Below are 22,127 nucleotides of genomic sequence, written 5' to 3'. Positions count from 1 at the left end.
TCCAAGTGTCTTGGGAGCAAGCTTCTCAGAATAAGAGACATTTTTCTAATCTGTCCATACATCTCTAAAATTTCTCCTTGGTCCATGAGGATGAACCAGAGGGGTCCAGGGGAGGAAAAGGTTCATCATCTTCCCTGTAACGTCGAGATGTGTCCCCTAATGTACCCGAAAAAGGCACAGGACTCTCAGCGTAGTCCTTGCCATGTTCAGAGCGCTGTGGCGGGTCTTTTGGCACATCGCTAGGCCGTTCTTTGTGCTTAGCCGCCTCCTTCACCCGTTCCTTCATCTTTGCAATGCTCTCACCAATGCTAGGGGAATCTTGTCAATCTACCGACTGAACCGGAGGCTGAGCGGTGGATTTTGGCGGCACCGGGTGAACCGGAGGCTGAGCGGTGGATTTCGGGGCCACTGGGGCCTTAAGCAGCATATGCGCATCCTCCCGCAGCGCCTCGACGGCATGTTTTTTTGTGTTAGCGTCCATTACTTTGGATTGACCGGTCGCAGGCCGCGGCCACGGTTGCAGGGAAGGCTGCCGATCATGCCAATCAGATCCTGTCGAAGTTTGACGGTTCCGTTGGCGCTTTGGTACGCTTCGACAGTGCCGGGTTGTGTGTTTGGTGTTGTGATCGTGTGCGCCCCTGTCACCGGGTGTTTTCCCCAACGCGTGACTCGCATCAGGCCTGGTGGGGTCGTGGACGGCCGTCGCGGACCGAGTGCTGTCTGCCGTTAGGTCAATGGCTTCCAACACAGAGGCCTGGTCATCGCTAGTTCCCCCCCCCCCATCCCCCATCATTTTCGGCAGGGGAAGAACATTCGGCCTGCGACATGCCGTAGGCCGCCCACCACTTCAAGCAGCGCTCCTTAAGCGTCTTAGGGCGCAGGAGCTTACAGGCCGCGCAACCCGCTTCGTGTTCAAGGGGAAGACAATTGTTGCACCGAGAGTGCTCGTCTTTCCAAGGATATTTGGCCCTACACGAGGGACAAAATCTAAATGGCGTCTTTTCCTTAGCGAAAGACAGGTACAGCGATGACAAAACCCAGGGAGCAGAGAGGGTGAAAGAGGAAAGGCATACTTGTAAAGAATCTGAGGGACCTCAGCGCCTGAGGGATTTTGGGTACACTACACATATTACAGACACGCCTATGCCGACGTCCCCTTTCAATCCTCGAAAGACAAGATGCAATACTCTGCGGTTATCACTGGATGTTGGACCATATGCACAGCATGCGATTCTAAGCAGATTAACAAGCATCAGAAATAGCCATAACTTAAAATAACAGTCTTTCAAACGAGCGCCCACGTGGCGCCGGACCATTCTGCAGCTGGTCTCTCCCTGGGTTTTTAACAGTTCTGCAACACTCAAGATCTTTGTTCTTTGATTCACATTATGTTGCCATTTGCAACCTTCGCTCAACGCAGTTCGGTTTACTATCGGTTCTCCCTCCGACTCCTCGGCTGTGATGAACCACTTGGCATTGCTTGTCTCTGGAGTCAAGGACGATATCATGGTAGCAAGCGTCTCTAGTTGCATTGGTCATCAGTGTAGGAGGGCTATGAGCAAGGTTGACATCTGTTACACCACACGCTAGCTGTTGTTCCCAGCCTTATGATTCCTTTCATGGAGGCTTCGAGGGATTGGCTCGAAAAGGGCAAGCACACTTCCCTCCTCGTCATCGTCCTTTCGGTTCTCACCGCCTTTCTCCTCCTCTTGAACTGCCATCCCGTAATAGCTGCATCCTCGTGCGGGTTGCCTTGCTCAAATTGTGCTCTCGTGCTCCACCTTTTATCCCTTTGAGGAAGTGAAAGTGCCGTCAGGTGTGTATAGTTCTTGTCAATTGCCTGACTCTGCCGGACCCGTTTGTTGGGACATGTCAGGTAAACAGCCCTGATTTTAGTCCATTGTCTTTTATGGTGCAAGAAAGTGTACGTATTGGAAAGGGGGTGGTAGAATTTCTGAATATCCTACGGGGTAGGATGGGGACTAGGGGTTATAGGGAAGGGGGGCACCACGTCTTGCACCGGGTGTCCCACTTCCATTGCCAGAGGACCCCACATCCAGGTGATCCTCTCTCACTAGTCCACCCCCAGGAACTGGATCAAATAGCAATGGCCGTGTCCTGGCCACCTGGATGACAGATCCCCGGGGACTAGTTAGTGAAACACCGTCATGTCTCTCACAGATCAAGTCCTAAGAGAAGTGCCTAGAGAATTTATTGAACTGCATTAACCACGTACATCAATTCCTATTCATATTTTCAGATATATGAAGCTTATTATCTTAATAACATTTGCCTGGAATCGCTCGACACAAAGCTATACTGTTTTACCCCGGGTTCATAGCGAAGTCACACTCCTACTGAGAGATGACTGTGGCTGCTGGACCATTGCTACCACCAGGGGAGTCCAGGAAAGCTTAAGAGACCTGTTTGCTGAGATTTACTATTGTTCACTCCACAGAGTGAAAGGAACCTCCCTTAATGCATGGCTATCCCTTTTGGGTTTTTGTTAACCTTTAGGAGTGGTTGGGTGTAGGATTAGTTAAGCACAATGGAGTGGTTAGAGGATTTTAGCTCTGAAAAAAGGCAAACAGTCATTCATTGTTGTTGCTCCAAAATCCTACTCATAGTTGAAGATGCAGAGTTTTTTCAACAACGATTCCAATGTTAGAAAACTAAATATGTCAATCGTAATACCTCGATTCACTATTGTGAATAGCTTTGATACTTTATGGTGCAGCCAAATGTTTGCAGATGAAGATAGGAAAACCATTTACATTTTCAAATAATTAGGCTAAAGATCCAGCAATGAGAACATACATTCACCCAACTGTCCCTTCTATTGTTTACATTGAGGTTGTCTGGTCATTCTTTTAGAAATACACTGGATGCACAACAAGGAGACATGCAATGAAAGCAAGAGTCTTACTTCGCGTATGCCCTTTGCGTGTGTGTGGACTTTTTTTGCAGCTCTGCTCCTCCAGCCGTAGGAGCCGTCCATCTGTCTCTCGGAGATGGTATTTCTCTATTGAGGTAGACTTGTCCTTGTTCCTGATCCGAAAGGCTCCATTCCCCTTCCTGAAACCAAAAAGCCTGGTCAGAAAGGGCATGGTTGTGGAAAATTGCCTTTTTTTCGGGAAAGCATGCCTGTCATTCTAATGTGGAACTTTAATGCCCATAAAAAGTCTAACATCCAAGTGAACTTTGCCCACGTGAATTAGTATTTATTTTTAAAATACACTGATCTTTTTAATTCCTTTACAGTCCTTAAGACCAAGGAACAGAACAGCCCACCTCTCCTGAAACCTTCAATAGCTCCCAGGATTACTCACAATTTCCTCTACACCTCTGGGATCCAAGTTTCTCATAAAAAGGTTGGTAAAACGCAAGAGCAAGATCCTCTTCCTCATTTCCACTTATATTCACATTCAAGATCCTCCCCTTTCATGCATTCCTTTAGTGCTAGAGATCTTCCATTCCGATGTTATGCCTGAAGAAAACCTGACACTTCCCTATCCCAAACAATCTTCCCATCTCTCAAATATGTTTAACACTCCCAGAGACCTACACTTTCTATTGATCTCCTACAAGGTATATACCACTGCCTACTGCCAGCAAGCTCCTCTATGACCTACCAGAGCTATTCCATTGCTTCCTATCAGAGAGCACCTCTGAAATCACTCCCATTTAGCATCCATTCTCGATCACCTAGTGCCTATTCCCTGCTATAAGAAATCTCTTCATGTGCATACTAAAGACACAGACCCGCTCCATTTTATTCAAATGTCCTGCTCTCTTTCTACCACAAACCTGGTCACATTATCCTCCTTCACTAGGTATACATCTGCCCTACGATGGGGGTGAGGGGTTATCATAGCAAGCACCCCAACCCTCCCAACACAGGCCCTTACCTCTCACAGGTACGGCATTCGCACAATTCATTATTTTCTCCAAAAAAGCTGTCGCCATAGAAACAGGTGATTTCCTCATCTGGTCTTATATCCCTGAGAACCTTGACAGAGGCAGTGTTTCTTTCTGTTGAAACAAACTTTGAAGAAAGAGGGGGGAACAAAAATACCATCAACATCTGGCATGTGAGAAGTAATTACTCCTGTCTCTCTGTCATAGTTGCAAGTCTTCTATTTCCCTGTTGAAACCCCCATTGTTTTCCCTGTGCACACAATCCTTACCTTACAATTTGGCCTGCAGTCTTCAAAATCCACAAACCAAGAAAGCAGGTGAAGATGAAAACAAAAAAAGCAGAAAAATAAATAATTAGTATAGATTTAGCAAACGTTCAGAAATAAAAAAACGAGAAGGACAATGAAGAATTAAGAGTGTCAATTAAAAGACAATGAAAGGCTGCGAATGAATAAGTGAACAAGCAAGAACAAAAAGATATTTAGGATGACTTGGCCATCACGGGCAGGACCAATAACAACCATAATGGCACAGAATCTGTGTAAATTGAAAAAAAAGTCGTATACAATGTACAAAAAGCAACTTTTAATCTTATAAAGATTTAAAAAGACGGAATCCAAATATAGTTCCATATCTACATTACAAAAGCACAGTGACATAATATTCTCCAATGTTGGTGTTTTATGTACTATACTAGTGGAACAGCCCATGTACACGGGTCAAAGTGCGTGAAGAAAGACATTTTAAGAGTGTTAGAGACATCATTTACAGAAAGCCCTCTGTATGGGGAACAAAAAAGTAATTTATTTTTTTGGAGAAATAGTGCCTAATCAAATGAAATTCTGTTTTTTTAAAAATGTATATATTTTCTTAGTGTATGCAACTTGAAGTATGAAGTTAAAGTAGTATGCCTGTCTTGGGCCTTTTCTGCAGCCAATTGTATATTATCATTGTTCTAATACACATGTTAGTCTGGAAGTGAACCTTAAGTCTTATTGTATACGTAAAGCAACAGCTCCCTCTAGCAGTTATAACAGGCGAAGCGGGCAGTCTTTTCTGTGCAACTTAATGTCTCATTGTTGTATGCGTAAGGTAACCGCTGCCTCAAGCGGTGTTAACAGGTGAAGCGGGTGTATGACGGCTTCAGACAAACATGCATCTGGCCTTTTATTATATAGTATGATATCAAAGGGGGCCAGTTACCGCCCTATTGTTAACGTGAAAGCTATGAACCACGACCTTTGCCAACATTCGATTGCTACCAACCTTTCACTCACTGGACAGATCTGGCTGGAATTATTCTACAAATTAAATTGAGTTACACGGGTCCCTCGAGACTGGAAAATGAGGCAAATTCATCTGATGGTTCAAAAGTTATTAAGCATAGGAAAGAAGCCATCTTTTTGACAAAGCAAATGGTTTGCCCCGACAGAAAACATGCTTCCATTGAACAGGCACAGTATAAACCACCGGACAGATTTGTGCCAAATAAGAAACAAGTTGGGCACAAAGTGCTGCAGATGTTCCTTTTATTGGTCTTGTTAAATCTGTCAAATAGTAAAAAAACAAATCTGACAAAGAAATCGGTGCCCTGGCAATATTAATCTTTTATATTTCCCATTAGCACCCTGGGAGTCAGAGGCCACCAAAGAGAATGTACACATGCGGGCTGTATTCACCAAGGAAAGCCTGCGTTCCGAGCATTGTTATTGGTGGTGGGCGCTTCTCATTCCTTCCCCGCTCACCCTTCACCATTTAGCACCCGAGTAGTTTTCTACAGGTGCTAATGTTCTCCTTTTTGAAAAACATTTTTAAAAAAATAAACTTACCTTTTGCTGCGTGGGCCGGTACAGCGCATAGCTGCTCTTTGGGAAATCAGTTTCCCATGTTGATGATGAAAAAAGGACTTCCCTGATCGCAGCACTGCCAGAGTCGAGCTGCACCACAAAAGGTATGTTTCATTGTTTAAAAAAAAATAATAAACACCTGTGTGCTAATGGCGACATTAACCTTGGTGGCGGGCCAACCCTGTTAACAGCACTGCCATCCTAAGCTTCGCTTGGGCCCTTAACTTGGGTGGCAGGCCGTTACTGACAGGGTTGGCCCGCAGCATCGGTTAATATCGCCTCATAATGCACTGCCTGAAGCTGGGTCAGTGGATTTCCAAAAGCAAAATTCGAGTGCCATCTTTGATTTTCATGAGAATTTTCTTTTAGAAGAAATGCAATAAGGAAATATTGCAGACAATATTTGGTATTTTTAAAATTAAAATAAAAATTGTAGGCTGAGGAAGAAGTGGTAGGCAGCTGTTCATTTCACAAAACAAATAAAACTACTACTGGTGTAATACCATGTTCTTAAGTGTTTGGTGCACCTAAGACCGTGATCATTAAACACGCCCTTCAACATCAAAAGGCTACAAAATTGTGCAGTTTTATCAGGAGTAAACAAACTCATGCAAAATAGAGATTATCCTGCCCTTTGAAATTCTTTTGAGGCATTTCATTTTTTAATGTTAACTAATGTTCAATAAAAACAGTTACGTCTATAACTGATACAATATGGGCGCTCCTTGCACTGTAATGCACTAAATGATTTGCCTTCCAAAAGCAGCAACATGGGCAATCCCACATTACTCCTGCCTCCCTCATCCCGATACCCCATTAGTAATCCATTGCATTGCCACAGTCCCTCGCACACATCCAGGCACTCGCACACATCCATCCCCCCACAGTGAAGTCCCTCAAGTGCATCTCACCTCCTGACACTGTCCGCAGTCCCTCATGCGTGCACCTGACCGACACTGTACGGCAGTCCGTTCTCGCGCCTACTGACACTATGCCGACAGTCACCCACCCTCGCACACACTACACCGACACTGTCCGCACAGTCACCCCCCTCGCATGCAATTTGAAGACACTGTCCTTGCCGAACCCCCCTCACACTTCCACATGCATGCACCTGGCTGACACGGTTCCCGCAGTTCCCCCTCGCTGACACTGTCCTAGTAGCCACCCCCACGCCCACCTTGGCAGACATGGTTCCTGCAGTCCCCCGTCGCCGATACGGTCATCACAGCCCCCCCCCCTGAACGCACCCCGCAGACACTGTCCCTGCAGTCGTCCTCCCCCAGCATGCACCTTGGCTGACAGATCCTGCACTTTCCGCATTGCATGCCACTCACAGACACTGTACCCGCAGTCCCATTCGCGCTCCTTCGCCAACACTGTTCTGGCAGCCCCCAGCACTCTTGCTGACACGGTCACTGTTTTCCCTCTCTCTCTCTCTCTCTCTCTCCTTCGCCACCATCACCTCACACACCTCCCATCTCTTTACATGCATGGTGTCCGGTCGCTCAGGCACATCCCCACCTGCCAGCACCCACACCGCCCAGTCCCTCGCATTGCACCTCCCCACACGTTCTGCTCCTCATGTGCTCATCCCACCTCCCCCTACCCACATCCATACCTTCCAATCCCTCATGCACACCTTCCGCCACCCACAGTCCAGTCCCTCAGGTGCCCATCCTACATCCCCACAGTCCAGTCACTTACATCCCACCTCCTCCATCCAGTCAGTCCCTCAAATGTGCATCCCCCACCCAGACAGCCCAGTCCTGCGTGCGCCTATCCAACTTCCCACAACCCAGACAGTCCAGTCCTGTGCGGGTGAGCCAGTCCAGGCCCTCGCGAATGCCTCAAATATTGCCTAGTCGCCCAATCCAGTCCGTTGCATCGTACCGCCCCTACCAACACAGTTCAGTCCCTCAGGCATGCGTCCCACCTCCCAAGCAGTCCAATCCCTCACTTTTAAGTTCTAGATCTAGCTTGGTGGGCAGATTTTAGGAGACCACCCTAGTTATGTGAACAGGGAGCACTGAGATGTTAGCCAAAACCCAGTCAAGGTGTGTGGATGGGCCGCCAGGGCCGAGTCTCAGGACAGTGTGAGCAGGGGCCCTCAATGAGTCCATACAAAACAGACAATTACATTTAGACAGTCCATTATAAAAATACAGTTATATAAGCATGTGGAACTGTTAGATCTCTCTGCCCTTCCAGTCTGTTAGCTGGGAAAGAAAGCACGGCTTCGCCAGTTGCTCACCGGCGCATCCGCGATCAAAGAATTCAGCGCAAAACTAAGGTGTATCCTAGCTGTCGAGTACTTCACTTACCCCGGATGCAGCGCGGTGCCTGGAAGGTAGCCTGGCAACGCTGGCGTCCTCTACACTACAGGAGCACTCGTCCTGCTGTGACGGTATCACGCAAACCAAGTCACGTGATACAGTCTTCATAAGCTCCCCCCTGTACAATCACCGGCGCTTCTGAACTTTCTTCGGTGGCGTTTCGGATTTGATTCCTGTTTCCTGATCATAGTTTTTTCTGGTCCTCCCGGTTTTTACTTCGGACTGCTTTGGTTGCTCTTTGGGATTTGCCTTTTGATCTGGTTGCCTTCCTCCTCTTGACCACGGACTGTCCCTGATTTTGCCTTGGATTCTGAATTGGTCTGCACTGCCCGCTCCCTGCTCGACATTGGCCCGACATTGGATATTGCTTTGGATACTGATTTGGTCTGCTTTGCTCGCTCCCTGCACGACATTGGATTGTTATTGGACTTTGCCTTGGATTGCTTCCACGCTGCTACCTCGTCCCTCACAAGTACACGGACTAGAGACTTCCAACCGGGTATCCGGAAGACTTTGTCATCTACACGACGAGGCAAGTCGCTCCATTTCAAGTGCTCCCTTGGTCTGACAGATTCAGAAGCCTTTAATATGGATGCGAACGAGACCTTGACCACTATTTTGCAATTAGTGGCCGATCTTCGTAATGATATGACTGCTGCCCATTCCGTCACCCAACGACGGATCGATGAGCTACAAGCGGGTATGCAATCCCCAGGCGCACAACTACCACCGTCTGACATGGCATCTGGGTCAGGTGTAGGACCACCGGCACCAGGGGCTGGGCCAGTGTACATGACGGCACAGTTCCCATTGGCGCCCCCAGAACGATTCAACGGAGATCCTAAATCCTACAGGACCTTTTTGAATCAATGCAGGTTGCATTTCCTCTGTAGACCTGCTTCCTTTCCTGACTCTACGACTAAGGCTGCCTTTTTGCTGTCCCATTTGGGTGGTACAGCGGCCGCCTGGGCTAACCCATTGCTAGAGGATGGCAGTCATTTGCTGTACAATTGTGACGCCTTGATAGATGCAATGAGTCGTGTGTTTGATACACGATATGCTACTCAAGCTACAGATCTAGAGTTATTGGGCCTCAAGCAAGGGGAGATGCCTCTTCTTGCATATTTGGCCAAGTTCAATCAACTGGTGGCAGAGACCGGATGGCCTGAAGATAAGAAGGCATCCCTGTTTTACAAAGGCCTTTCGGAACCCCTGAAAGATACCCTGGCCACTGTTCCGGTTGTGCCAAATACCTTCCCTGAACTTCTTGATTTGGTGTTACAAATCGATTCAAGACGAGCGGAAAGAAAAGGGGAAAAGCGAACTGTTCCTCCCACGCCCTTTTCACCCCCCGCTCCTACGCCTAGTCCTTCAGAACCTATGCAAATAGGTGTATTACGGGGACCTCTCTCCGCTGAGACGAGAGAACACAGGCGGAAGAACGGATTGTGTTTCTATTGCGGGGCCTCAGATCATCTTTTGCGTGTTTGTCCCAAGAAACCAGCTAAGAAGCAGGGAAACGCCAAAGCTCGGCAGTAGAAGGGGTCCAGCTGCCTAGCATTTCTTCCATGGACTCTAATTCTTCCACCCCTTATTACCTCTCGGCTACCCTCTCTTCTGACACAGGTGGTCTAAAAGAGGTCTTGGCCGTCCTAGACTCGGGGGGCTACCGGCTGTTATATGGACGAAAATTATGCTCGAGAGTTGGGATTGCCTATTGTGATTAAACCTTTTCCCGAAACCGTGAGTGCTGTTGATGGGTCTTCATTGGTTTCAGGTCCCGTAACAGAGTGTACAGCCACGTTGATAATGACCACTAGCTCCGGGCATAATGAAAATATAACTTTTGATATCATTGCGGCTCCACAGCTTAAGTGCATATTGGGACTGTCTTGGTTACGGTTACATAACCCCGTAATTGACTGGCAATCGGGGGAGGTGATGTTCCTTTCTGATCATTGCGAAAACAACTGCTTGGAAAGTACTCCCGACACATCGAAACCTAGTCGCGCCTTGCTTGATACCGCTTCCATTGTGGGAGCTGTTATCAACACAGTTTTACCAAAAGAATATCAAGAATACAAGGACGTTTTTGATTCAGTTGCAGCAGACATTCTGCCACCCCACAGGACTTATGATTGTCCAATAGAATTGATACCTGGGGCTAAGATACCATCCGGGAGAATATACTCTTTGACACCCAAAGAAGATTTAATCCTAAAGCACTATATTGAGAAATCCTTAGAAACTGGTTTCATTCGCCCATCAAAGTCCCCGGCAGCCTCCCCCTTATTTTTTGTCCCCAAAAGGGAGGGGGACCCACGCACTTGTATTGATTATCAGGCTCTGAATGCGGTTACCATAAGAAATCAATATCCACTCCCGCTGATCTCCGTCTTATTGGATCAACTCGGAAGTTCAGTGGTGTTCACTAAACTGGACTTGCGTGGGGCATATAACCTAGTGAGAATTCGAAAGGGAGATGAATGGAAGACCGCGTTCAAAACCAAATATGGGCTTTTTGAGTATTGCGTGATGCCTTTTGGGCTGTGCAACGCCCTGGCTACCTTTCAGTATTTCATCAATGAAGTGTTCCATGATATGCTGGACCGTTATCTGGTGGTTTATCTAGATGACAGTTTGATCTATTCACCCTCTCTGGAAACACACATTTCACATGTAACCAGTGTATTGCAGCAATTAAGAGAAAACCACTAATTCGCCAAATTGGAAAAATGCATATTTCATGTACAGGATGTGGAGTTCCTAGGTTACAACATTACCAACCATGGGGTGCAAATGAGTCCCTCTAAGGTATCAGCAGTGTTGCAATGGCCGACCCCTGTGACCTTAAAAGAGCTTCAGTCCTTTCTGGGGTTCTCTAACTTCTACCGACGCTTCATTAAGGAATTCTCAACCATTGCTGCCCCCCTCACGGTTTTGACAGTTCCAAAAAGCCTATTCGCTGGAATGGGGAAGCTCAAAAGGCATTTGAAAGTCTTAAGACCGCATTTACTACTGCACCTGTACTCCAGCACCCCAATCCGGCAAGGCCTTACATTGTGGAAGCAGATGCCTCAGGTATTGCTCTTGGAGCGATACTGTCGCAATTATGCCCCGAGACAAACGATCTTCACCCGGTTGCATATCACTCCAGGAAACTCACCTCATATGAAAGGAATTACACTATCACAGAACGAGAGTTGTTGGCAGTAAGAGATGCTTTCATGGTATGGAGGCACCATTTGCAGGGTACCTCAGAACCTGTCCAGGTTTTTACCGACCACAGAAATCTGCTTGCACTCCAGTCCGTTAAGTGTACTACAGCTCGGCATGCTCGCTGGCACGAGTTTTTCTCAATGTTTAATTTCACTATCTCGTATCGCCCAGGAGCCCTCCATTCTAAAGCTGATGCACTTTCTCGTAGCCATTGTAGTCCTGAGCCCAGTAACACGGATGGGGTTCCACTTTTAACTAACCAGGTGGTATGTGGTTGTACCCTCCAACCGTTCTTTATAGACAAGCTTCGAGATTGGGTGGAGACATCTCCCACGGAAATATCCACTCTGGGGCTGAAGATAGACCTTCCCATCTTTATAAGGGAGGGACTGCACTATCTACCCGATATTCTTACTAGACAACAGGCGATGCAATGGTGCCACGATTCGTCTATTGCCGCCCATACGGGTATCCGGAAGAGACTGGATTTACTAAAACGTTGGTGTTGGTGGCCATGTATGGCAAAAGATGTTGCAGACCATTTGCCAATCTGTGCGGTTTGCGCCCAGTGCAAATCCCTTCATGGCAAACCAGTAGGCTTGTTACGGCCTATGCCCATACCCGAACTGCCATGGACCATGATTTCCATGGACTTTGTTGTGGAACTACCGCTGGTGGAAGGCTATGACACAATATGGGTTTTCATTGACTATCTAACGAAGATGGCCTTGTTCGTTCCTTGCAAAGGAATCCCTACAGCTCCTATTCTGGCGAGCCTGTTTCTGAAGCATGTATTCAGGCGTTTTGGTCTTCCATCAATCATCATTACTGATCGGGGTTCACAATTCACTTCTCTCTTTTGGCAAGCGTTAACCTCTACCCTAGGTATTGATGGTAGATACTCCAGTGCATATCACCCACAAACCGATGGGCAGACTGAACGCGTAAACGCGACTATGGAGCAATACCTACGCTGCCTTATCAGTCAGCTTCAAGGTTCTTGGGTCTCGCTTCTGTCCTTTGCTGAATACGCCTATAATGATTCTATGCATACTGCGACAGGTGTTTCACCGTTCTTTGCTATGCATGGAATGAATCCTAGAGCCCTTCCTATACAGTTCGAGCTTCCACTGAATAACCCTGCAGCTCTGGCTTGTGTGAGGGATATGTCTGAAACACGCAGAAAAGTTCGACAACATTTACTCCAAGCTCAAGCAAAAATGAAAGAAACCGCGGACACTCGTAGGTCTCCGGCTCCGAAATACAAAATAGGTACCAAGGTGCGGATGTCTACGCGTAACCTGCGAATACCAGGTCGCAAAGCTCTAACACCTAAATTTGTAGGGCCGCACGTCATTTCGGAAGTCATTAATCCGGTGGCTATCCGGTTGAAACTCCCGTCTACCTGGAAAATCCATCCGGTGTTTCATGTTTCTCTTGTTAAACCTTGCCATCCTTCTACCAGGCTTCCATCTCGCCCGCTTCCTATTAGAGTTCATGGTTCAAATGAATATCAAGTGAACGCTATTTTGGGCACACGTATACGCAGAGGTAGACGGTTTTACCTGGTGGATTGGAAGGGGTACGGTCCGGAAGATCGTACCTGGGAACCGGCGTGTAATATACATGCTCCAGCTCTAGTGTCCCAGTTCTGGTCTGCCCGAAGGGTGAGGGCCTCTTTGGGGGAGGATACTGTTAGATCTCTCTGCCCTTCCAGTCTGTTAGCTGGGAAAGAAAGCACGGCTTCGCCAGTTGCTCACCGGCGCATCCGCGATCAAAGTATTCAGCGCAAAACTAAGGTGTATCCTAGCAGTCGAGTACTTCACTTACCCTGGATGCAGCGCGGTGCCTGGAAGGTAGCCTGGCAACGCTGGCATCCTCTACACTACAGGAGCACTCGTCCTGCTGTGACGGTATCACGCAAACCAAGTCACGTGATACAGTCTTCATAAGCTCCCCCCTGTACAATCACCGGCGCTTCTGAACTTTCTTCGGTGGCGTTTCGGATTTGATTCCTGTTTCCTGATCATAGTTTTTTCTGGTCCTCCCGGTTTTGACTTCGGACGGCTTTGGTTGCTCTTTGGGATTTGCCTTTTGATCTGGTTGCCTTCCTCCTCTTGACCACGGACTGTCCCTGATTTTGCCTTGGATTCTGAATTGGTCTGCACTGCCCGCTTCCTGCTCGACATTGGCCTGACATTGGATATTGCCTTGGATACTGATTTGGTCTGCTTTGCTCGCTCCCTGCACGACATTGGATTGTTATTGGACTTTGCCTTGGATTGCTTCCACGCTGCTACCTCGTCCCTCACAAGTACACAGACTAGAGACTTCCAACCGGGTATCCGGAAGACTTCGTCATCTACACGACGAGGCAAGTCGCTCCATTTCAAGTGCTCCCTTGGTCTGACAGGAACACACTGAAAAATTAAAATAGCAGATAGTATTATCACACAATACTCTATAATACAAATATACATACAGACAATGCTATATAATACAAATATACACAATCACCAGTATATTTACATCAAACAACTCAACCAAGCAGTACAGTTGCAGTAAATGTGAACCAGTTGTCATGGTCATGAAGTCAGGGGCACATCATGCAGGGGTCACATGCACAGGAGAGCTGGGTGGACACTTTCCTGGCGCCTTTGGCGCAAGGCTCATGAACAAAAGTAAACAAGAACATCCATTTAACACCAAAAAGCTTTTATTATGGACATAGCACTTCAGATGCAGTAACCATGTTATTTTATGTTATTTTGCATTTATATAGCACCTTATATACCATTGGTATGGTCTGAAGGCGCTGGTAGGTTGAACGCCCTTGGGAACCGAAGTTCAGATCAGTAGAGAGAGTAGGGAGAGTCAAAAGGTGCGTGTGCGCACCGGGTATGTGTGCAGCTCGTGCGGTATTCGTGTAATAGCTGCTTCATAGCGGTAGGTGTGGTGGTTCAGAGATCTGGAGAATGTGTTCGTTCTGGCAGGATTTATCCAGCACGGATGTGGTTGCGTTAGGCCTGAGGAGAACGCCTGGCTGGGGGATGTGAAACCAGCAGTGTTTAGAATGATGTGGAGTGAGCGGCGGATGTTGGAATGAGAACAGTTATACCGAATGGTGTCATAGTATCTCTGTGTTCTAGTTGAGTGGTGATGTAAAGGAGAGAGTAAGCGTGGCGGTGTGATATGATGGGTTATATGCTCTTTCAAAACGTTCTCTGCATTCCAAACCATACTATATACGTAACACAATTCTACGCACTCCAGTCCGTTCCGCGCAACCTCATCCATTTCATGCATCCCAGTCTGGTTTATACACTCTGGTCTGCTCCACACACACACATGCATTCCAGTCCGCCCCACGCATGCACTCTTGGCTGCCCCCACGCATGCACTCTTGGCTGCCCCCATGCTCTACACATTCAGCGGCTCTACATACTCATCCATTCTACGCACTCATCAGTACTGGATGCCATCTGTGCTCGTTCGTTCTATGTACTCGTCCGCTCTATGCAATATGTCCGTTCACTCTGGGCACTCGTTCGTTCCAGGTACCCATCAGCTTTATGCCCATACGCGTACTATGCAGTCACTTGTTTTACACACTCACCCCCTCTACACACTCACCCCCTCTAGGCACTCGTTCCCACCGCGCACTCGTCCCCACCGCGCACTCGTCCCCACCAGGCACTCATGCGCCCCATACATTCGTCAGGTCTGTACATTCATCTGCTCCGGCGATCTACATACTCTCTGCGCTTCCCTATTCAACCGCTATCCACATTCATGCACTCTACATACTCATCCGCTACACATACTCGTCTGTTCTACACACTCATCCGGTTTACGCTCAACTGTTCTGCACATTCATCTGGTTTACGCACTCCTGCGTTCTACTCACTTCTCTGTATTTACGCACTCATCTGTGATATACGCTCATCCGCTCTACACACTCATCCGCTCAACATGTTCACCCATTTATCCGATCTATATATTCATTCGATTTCCACACTCATTCGAACTATATAGTTATCTGTTCTTCCACTCAGCGTATTCATCTGTTGCACCTGCTTCATCCATTATAACCATTTCATCAATGCCATTCATTTTGTTCATTTCTCATGCATTCTGTCCATTTCAGGAGTTTAAATCTCATTACTGTTTCTGAATGATTTACTTCTTATTAACCATTTCACTGCTTTGATCTAGTTTATTCGTTTTATTCTGTTTGTCCTTCTAGTTTATATTTGGGGTTATTATCTGTCAATTTCTTTCATCAGGTAGTTTGTTGGATTGGTGTCATTGAGTTGCTGTTAGTCAGTTTGGGTTGGTTTGGTACGGGTTGGTTTTAGGGGAAGAGCCAGGTTTTCAGCAGTTTGCGGACAGATGTTAAATCCTCAGTTAGGCGTATGTGGGGTGGGAGTGAGTTCCATAGCATGGGGGCCAAGGCGGAGAATGATGATCCGCCTATCCTGACTGAGTTTGTCTTCGGTATGACTAGGTGGCCGGCTAAGCTTGATCTCAGGGTGCGTGGGGGGTTACAGGGTTTTAGCTTGTCTTGAAGATATTGCGGTCCATTTTTATGCAGTGCTCGATGGGAGATGCACAAGGTTTTGAAGGTCACCCTTCGGGCTACTGGAAGCCAGTGCAGCGTCTTAAGGGCCGGGGAGACGTGGTCTCTTGGGCCGAGCCCAAGTAGCAGTTTGGCTGCCGCGTTTTGTGCCCTTTGGAGTTTATTCAGTTGGTACGCGTGGACTCCGAGGTATAGGGGGTTTGCGTAGTCCAGTCTTGATATAACGATAGATTGGACCGCAGAGAGTCTGTTGGGAAAGGAGAGATATGGAAAGATGCGCCTAAGGGTTTTAAGGTGGTAGTGGCAGGACTTTGAGACGTTGTTGACTTGGCGCGAGAGTGTTAGGTCAGAGTCAAGAGTGCATCCAAGATTTTTCACTGAGTTGGAGGGGGGTCGGTGAGTTGCCCATGGCGGATTGGCCAGGGTAGCGGGTGCGGAAGAGGTTCTGAGTTGCCACATACCATGATTTCCGTTTTGGAGGGATTTAACAAGAGGTGACTTTGGGACATCCAGAGTTCTATGTCAAGGAGACAGGAGGCCAGGTCAGGCCGGGAGTTGGGTTTTGAGTTCAGGAGTTTTAGAATTAGTTGAGTGTCGTCGGCGTAGTTGTAGCACAGGATATTGTGTGAACGAATTATTGGTGGGAGGGTGATCAAGTAGAGATTGATTAGGAGGGCAGATAGGCATGCTCTTTGTGGGACTCCTGTGTCGACTGGTCGGGCTTGTGAGGTATAGCTGGAGAGTATCGTTATTTGGTACCTATCTTTGAGAAATGAAGCTATCCATTTAAGAGCGGTTCCACGGATTCCTAGGGAGTGGAGGCGGTCTAGGAGGATTGGGTGATTGATTGTGTCAAAGGCGGCGGATAGGTCAAGGAGGATTAGAACGGCGCATCTCGCAGAGTCTGCCGTCATTTTAAGGTCGTCCCAGATTGAGGTTAGGGTGGTTTCAGTTCCGTGACGGGCTCTGAAACCTGATTGTGCGGGATCTAGGAGGTTGTTGGCTTCGACAAAGGCATTTAGTTGGGAGTAGGCGGTTCGGTCAATGAGTTTGGCAAGGAATCTGGTGTTTGAGATGGGGCGGTAGTTTTTGGGCTCGAGCAAAGGTTTTTTAATTAGAGGTTTGACATGAACCATTTTGAATGCATCTGGAAAGATACCAGAGGATAGGGAGGCATTTATGATGGATCTTGCGTGGTCTCCTGCGCAGGTGGAGGTGAAAATTTCTTTGAGGGTTGTGGCTGGGCAAGGGTCCAGTGGAGAGCCAGATGGTTTGCGGGCAGATAGAAGTTTGAGAAATTGCTCTGGGGATATTGGACTGAAGGAATCTAACGCTGGTTGCGTAGTGGTTGCAGCCGATGGACTGTACGGTATGGGGGGAGTATTGTCTGGTAGATGTAAGAGAGCTAGTTTGGTGGCTAGAGTATTTGTTCTTTCGAGAGCCGTGGTGTAAAAGTGGAGGGAGAGTGAGTCGCACAGTGATTGAGAGGGGGTTGGTATGGTCGTGGTGCAAGCCGGTTTGGAGAATTCGGAAATGATTTTGTGGAGTTCTTTGCTTGGATTTCTGCAGTTTAGGATTCGGGAGTTGTAATGGGCTTTTTTTGCTTTCCGGATTTCAGCCTTGTACTGATAGAGGTGTCGGGCCAAAGTGGTCCTGCTCTCCTGGGTTTTGTCTTTCTGCCATTTGCGTTCTAGGTATTTATATAGTTGTTTAGTAGTCTTCAACTCGGGAGTGAACCATGTGGGGAAGAGGCCGCGGCGGGTTGATGGTTTGCAAGGGGGTGTGAGCCGCATCAGAGATGCGTTGAGCCATGAGTCAAAGGCTTCAGGGGTTAGTTGTTTATTGAGTTGGCAGGTAGGGGTGGAGACTGGAGGAGTGCTTCAGCTAAGTCCGGCACGATTATTAGTTTGAACATTCCATCCATTAAGCAGGATGCATTAACCTTGAACATTCCATTCAATAAGCAGCCCCAAGTGTATTCTTGGGTGTGGCTGCTAATGGTTGCCTTTGCACGTGCTCCCTCTCTAGGACTGGTAGGGTGTGGCTGGTAAGCCGACCCTAATGGGCGTGCCCACAATCACAGCTATATAAGCTGCCCAGACATATGCTTTGCGTTATTCTGCACTTGCAAGCAACGTAACGCTCACCGTCGCCTGAGGTCAGACTAACCTTTGAAGAGCCTGCTTCCTGGACATCCTGCTTCCTGCCAGCATACTTACCAACTAGGCAAAGCTGTTCTTACCTGTATATCTCTGCGGCGTATCAAGTATTAATCTTTACACTTTCCGGAACACCGAATTCTTCATCTTGGCACTGCAGCATGACACGCTCCATCGTCGATAGCAGCGCCTGCAAGGAAAAACAAAAGACAAGGTTAGACATAAAAAAAAACAGTCAGTTTAAGGTTGCGCTTCGCCATACTTCGCGCTCTTCCTTAAACCATCACTTACCTCCTGCTGAACATTGTGGTAGCATCTATCTTCCATCCAGCCGCGTCTCGCAGCTGCATTGAGGCCGCATTTCCATCTAAGGGAAGAAAACAGGAGAGAGACATTATTGCGGGCATAAATAGGAGCAACATATAAAGACATTAAACAGAACGAAAAGCATCACCAGAGCTCAAGAAAGACTTACCAATCATAGGGAGAAGCATAGTCGCAGCAGGACTGGACTAATCTTCATCAGGGATCAGTGAAAGAACTAGATCCCATTCGACGCACCCCTGCCAGAAGTAACAGGACAGAGAGCTTATCTTCATAATTCACAGGAGCAGTATCACCACGTACCACCGTTCACAGCTTTTCTACTGAGGGAGAGGCCTGAAAGGGGTGTTTCAAGTTCTGGGAGGGCGGCAACCGTGTCCCAACGCCTCCGCAGAGACCAGGTGAGCGTAACACCAGTCACAAGCACAATCTCCTAACTTTAGAAGTCCAACCCCAAGATGAAAGGTGTCTAGTGCCATTTAAGTAGTTCAAGTGGTTTCATATCCGCCACATGAGCAGACCTTCTGGCACCAAGGATGTGAAATGGTACTCTATAGTTTCAGTCACCTTCCTAGGCAACATACACACATATGAAACACACACACATGAGCACACAATGTAAACACGTGACGCACACCTTCCCTGTGCAAGTGCATGACCTTTTAAGGACCTTCCTGACTAAACTCCAATACGGCAGAAGAACAAGCGAAAATCTTGTGGCACGGCCATTTTAAGGCATTAGTGTCACGATTTACTCCCTTCGCTCCCATTCCCACCACTTGGGGGGCATGATTTGGGGTTTATTCCCTATTGGACTTTAATTACGAACCTTATGCTACAGTGATGTGGTGAATTGGGAGCACTAAGTCCTTATTTTCCATGCTACTTCCCTTCCGAATCCATTCCAGGTTTTCGGCAGCCAGCATGCTGATTTAATCAAAGGCCTATGCTTCCCAGAATGCCTGGTCCCCGGCTTCATCTCCACCCTTGCAGGACAAGGTTGGGTGGAGGATAGGCAACACCTTTGCTTCAGTCCAGCGCTGGTCATTGTTAGGGAGAATTCTCTTCTAAGGCTAATTTCCCTTACCTATAGAGTCCCCCAGCAGCTTTGCTGGATTTCAAGGGTTTATTTTTTTCTCCTGCTAAGAGTGAGACCCTTTTCTTCCCACTCTTAGACAGATTGCTAGTGTGTGTTTTAGGCTATCTTGTGTGCTTATGGTCTATAGGGTTTTTCCCACCCTCATAGGAATCATCTTTTTAACATGTGTGGTACACAACACCCTCCATGCCGTACCACAGGGGTGTCGTAACGACCCCCAAACATAGACTCCATACTCTGGGACTGACTACTGTCTCCCAGGGAATGTAAAGTCCCCATTGACTTTACTAGTCAATAATTATGAACTAAACCAGTACAACCCATCTTAATATGGAAGTACTGGAAAGGGTTAATAGTTTTCCCCTAGTGTTCATTTTCGAGGGGGTACTGTACAGTCCCTCCCCCAAAAGTTTCTGGCTAGTGGCAGTGGTTACTACCGTAAATATTCGACTGCGAATATTTTCCTTTGGGATTTTCCCATTGTTCGAGGCTACCACTTTTACCGACAGCCTCTAACATACCGCCGGTTTATTTTAATATTAACTTTACTCCGGTAGGTTTTTATTGCCGAAACTTTGATAAAATGTCTTTCTCGTGTCTTTCTCTATAATCCTAACCCAGGTCGGGGGATCCTTTGTTGGTCCTTTTGGCGGTCTTCTGCACAGAAGCCCTCCTCTCTGCGCCACCGAGTCTGGGGTAGACAGGATGTGTGGGAGGGGGAATAGGCACCCTGGACAGGGTTGCCCAAGCAACCCAAGTCGCACTCTGCCTGATAGGCTGGGGGGGTTCTCCCGCCAGGAGAGCCACCCCAGTGTGCGAGTGACAGCTAGGCTGTATGAATGTGGGTCTTGCTGCATAAAAGCAGGGTCCTGAGGACTGGAGGACAAGACGTCGGCACTGGAACTAAGAAACCGAAGAGGAGAGAAGCTGAAGACCTCTGCAACGACTGAACCACCGGTGAAGCCCTGCTGCAGATCCTCACCACTTTTCTCTGACTTGAGAAGATCTTCCTCTGGAAGATTCTTCTTCCCTTGAGCTGGTGGGGCCAACCAGTTCGCCAATCGCCTTCCAAGACCTGCCTTCGTCGAATCGCCAGTGCCCTGCACTTGGAGACCGGATAGCCAGGCACCCGACCACAATTTAAAGCAGCGTACCTTTTATTCGTTTTGGCAGCACCGCGGCTGGTTTTATCTCTGGGCACTGCAGTAACTCGAACCTTCCTCCACGACGAGAGCCTCTCTTCCTCTGGTGGATCTCCCGAACTGCCAGGAACTACCGCCACCGCAGGAGCCTCTTCCACTTTAAAGGTACATTGTTCTGCCAGGCCTCCCGTTTCGTTGGGTATCACTAAAGGTGTTTTAAATCCTTTACTTACCTACTGGGTTGGCCACCCCTATCATCTAACATTGTCTTTCACCTTCTGCAACCGCCTTTTCAAATCTTTAAACAAAGACTTGACTGCAGCTACTAGAACAGTTTGATCCTGGGCCATTGACTCTGGCACAGGCCTATTGACTCTGGCTAAATCTGTTACAACTGCCTTCTCTAGATTGCTTCTCACCTAGAAATGTGTTGGTGCACCTAACTCTTAACCACCTTTTTCCTTCCCCTTTTTAAACATGTGAAGTGCCATTTTGCTCGGTTTTCACCTCAGTATTACATGCTAAAGTACTGCCTTGCCTAACTTGTTCACAATCTACTTGGAAATTGTTGCTGGTGTGTTAAAGAGTCTAAACCTGTATAACTTAACCTTTCCCTCCCTTCTGAGAAATTGTTAGTGCCATTTCTGCTTGGTTTACACTGTGCCGTTTTGCTCAGTTTTCACTCTTGCTCAAACTGGTCTACAATTTAAATAGGGAGTTGTGTATACTTTTCTGGACTGATTTAACTTGCTTTAATAGTTATCTGTGTGTGAACATCAGAGTGTGTATAATGTATATATTATTTTTGATACAAAGCTTTGGTCAGTGTTTCCTTGTTCCATAGTATTGTAGTCCTATTGTGTAAACCCTGAATACTGCTCATCTCCCTCTTGAGAGAAGTCTGACTGCTTAGCCACAGCTACCAACTAAATCTTTGTGGTACAGACTGATACCAAAGGGATTTATTGCATATACCTGTAGTCTTAATCTTCTGTAGTGCTCCCTAAGGGAACTGCACAGGATTCTGCCTAACAGTCATTGATGCAACATTCCCATTAGTGACTGGTCCCTTGTTCCTGGTTCTTAGCTCAGTGTCTAGTTCCTAGTTTCTATTTTCTTGTTATTTCTCCCTGGATTTTGAATTTAATGTACTTATTAGTGATTTCTGCTTCTTGGATTCTCTTTCCGTCTTCCTCTGTTTTGCAGGCAGCACTTCCCAGTGCTTTGCTTTTTCTGTGCAGCCCAGTTGCCTGTGCTCTATATTTCTTTGATTTTGCCCTATTCTGCTGTGAAACCTTGATCCTTTAGTCTCTCCCCGTTTATAGATTTAGCATTTTGCCTTTTTTCCCCTGGTTGGGGAGGGAGAGGTTTTGCCTTTGTAATTTCATTTTCCCTGCTCCTGTTCCTTTCTCTTGGAATCTATTCCAGGGTTTCCCTTGCACTTCTCCATTTGTTTCCTATTGATTATTAGGTGTGGTCTGCTGTTGTAGCTAGCTCCTGTGTG

The 22,127-nt window shown here is 47.3% G+C and overlaps 1 protein-coding gene across 1 annotated transcript in view; it reads right to left on the bottom strand.

The window, feature by feature from the left end:
• KMT5C (lysine methyltransferase 5C) overlaps window positions 1-22,127 on the bottom strand; it is a 561,873-nt gene that overhangs the window by 91,021 nt on the left and 448,725 nt on the right. The window contains exons 6-8 of the mRNA XM_069638276.1: window positions 4,188-4,207; window positions 3,909-4,045; window positions 2,927-3,075 (exon numbers count right to left, since the gene is read on the bottom strand). Of these exons, the coding sequence (XP_069494377.1) occupies window positions 2,927-3,075; window positions 3,909-4,045; window positions 4,188-4,207 (306 nt within the window). The remainder of the gene's footprint in view (window positions 1-2,926; window positions 3,076-3,908; window positions 4,046-4,187; window positions 4,208-22,127) is intronic.

Source organism: Ambystoma mexicanum, chromosome 1q (genome assembly GCF_040938575.1).
Source record: "Ambystoma mexicanum isolate Mex_15411 chromosome 1q, UKY_AmexF1_1, whole genome shotgun sequence".
Taxonomy (NCBI): Eukaryota; Metazoa; Chordata; class Amphibia; order Caudata; family Ambystomatidae; genus Ambystoma; species Ambystoma mexicanum.
This window is presented reverse-complemented; position numbering and strand designations above follow the sequence as displayed.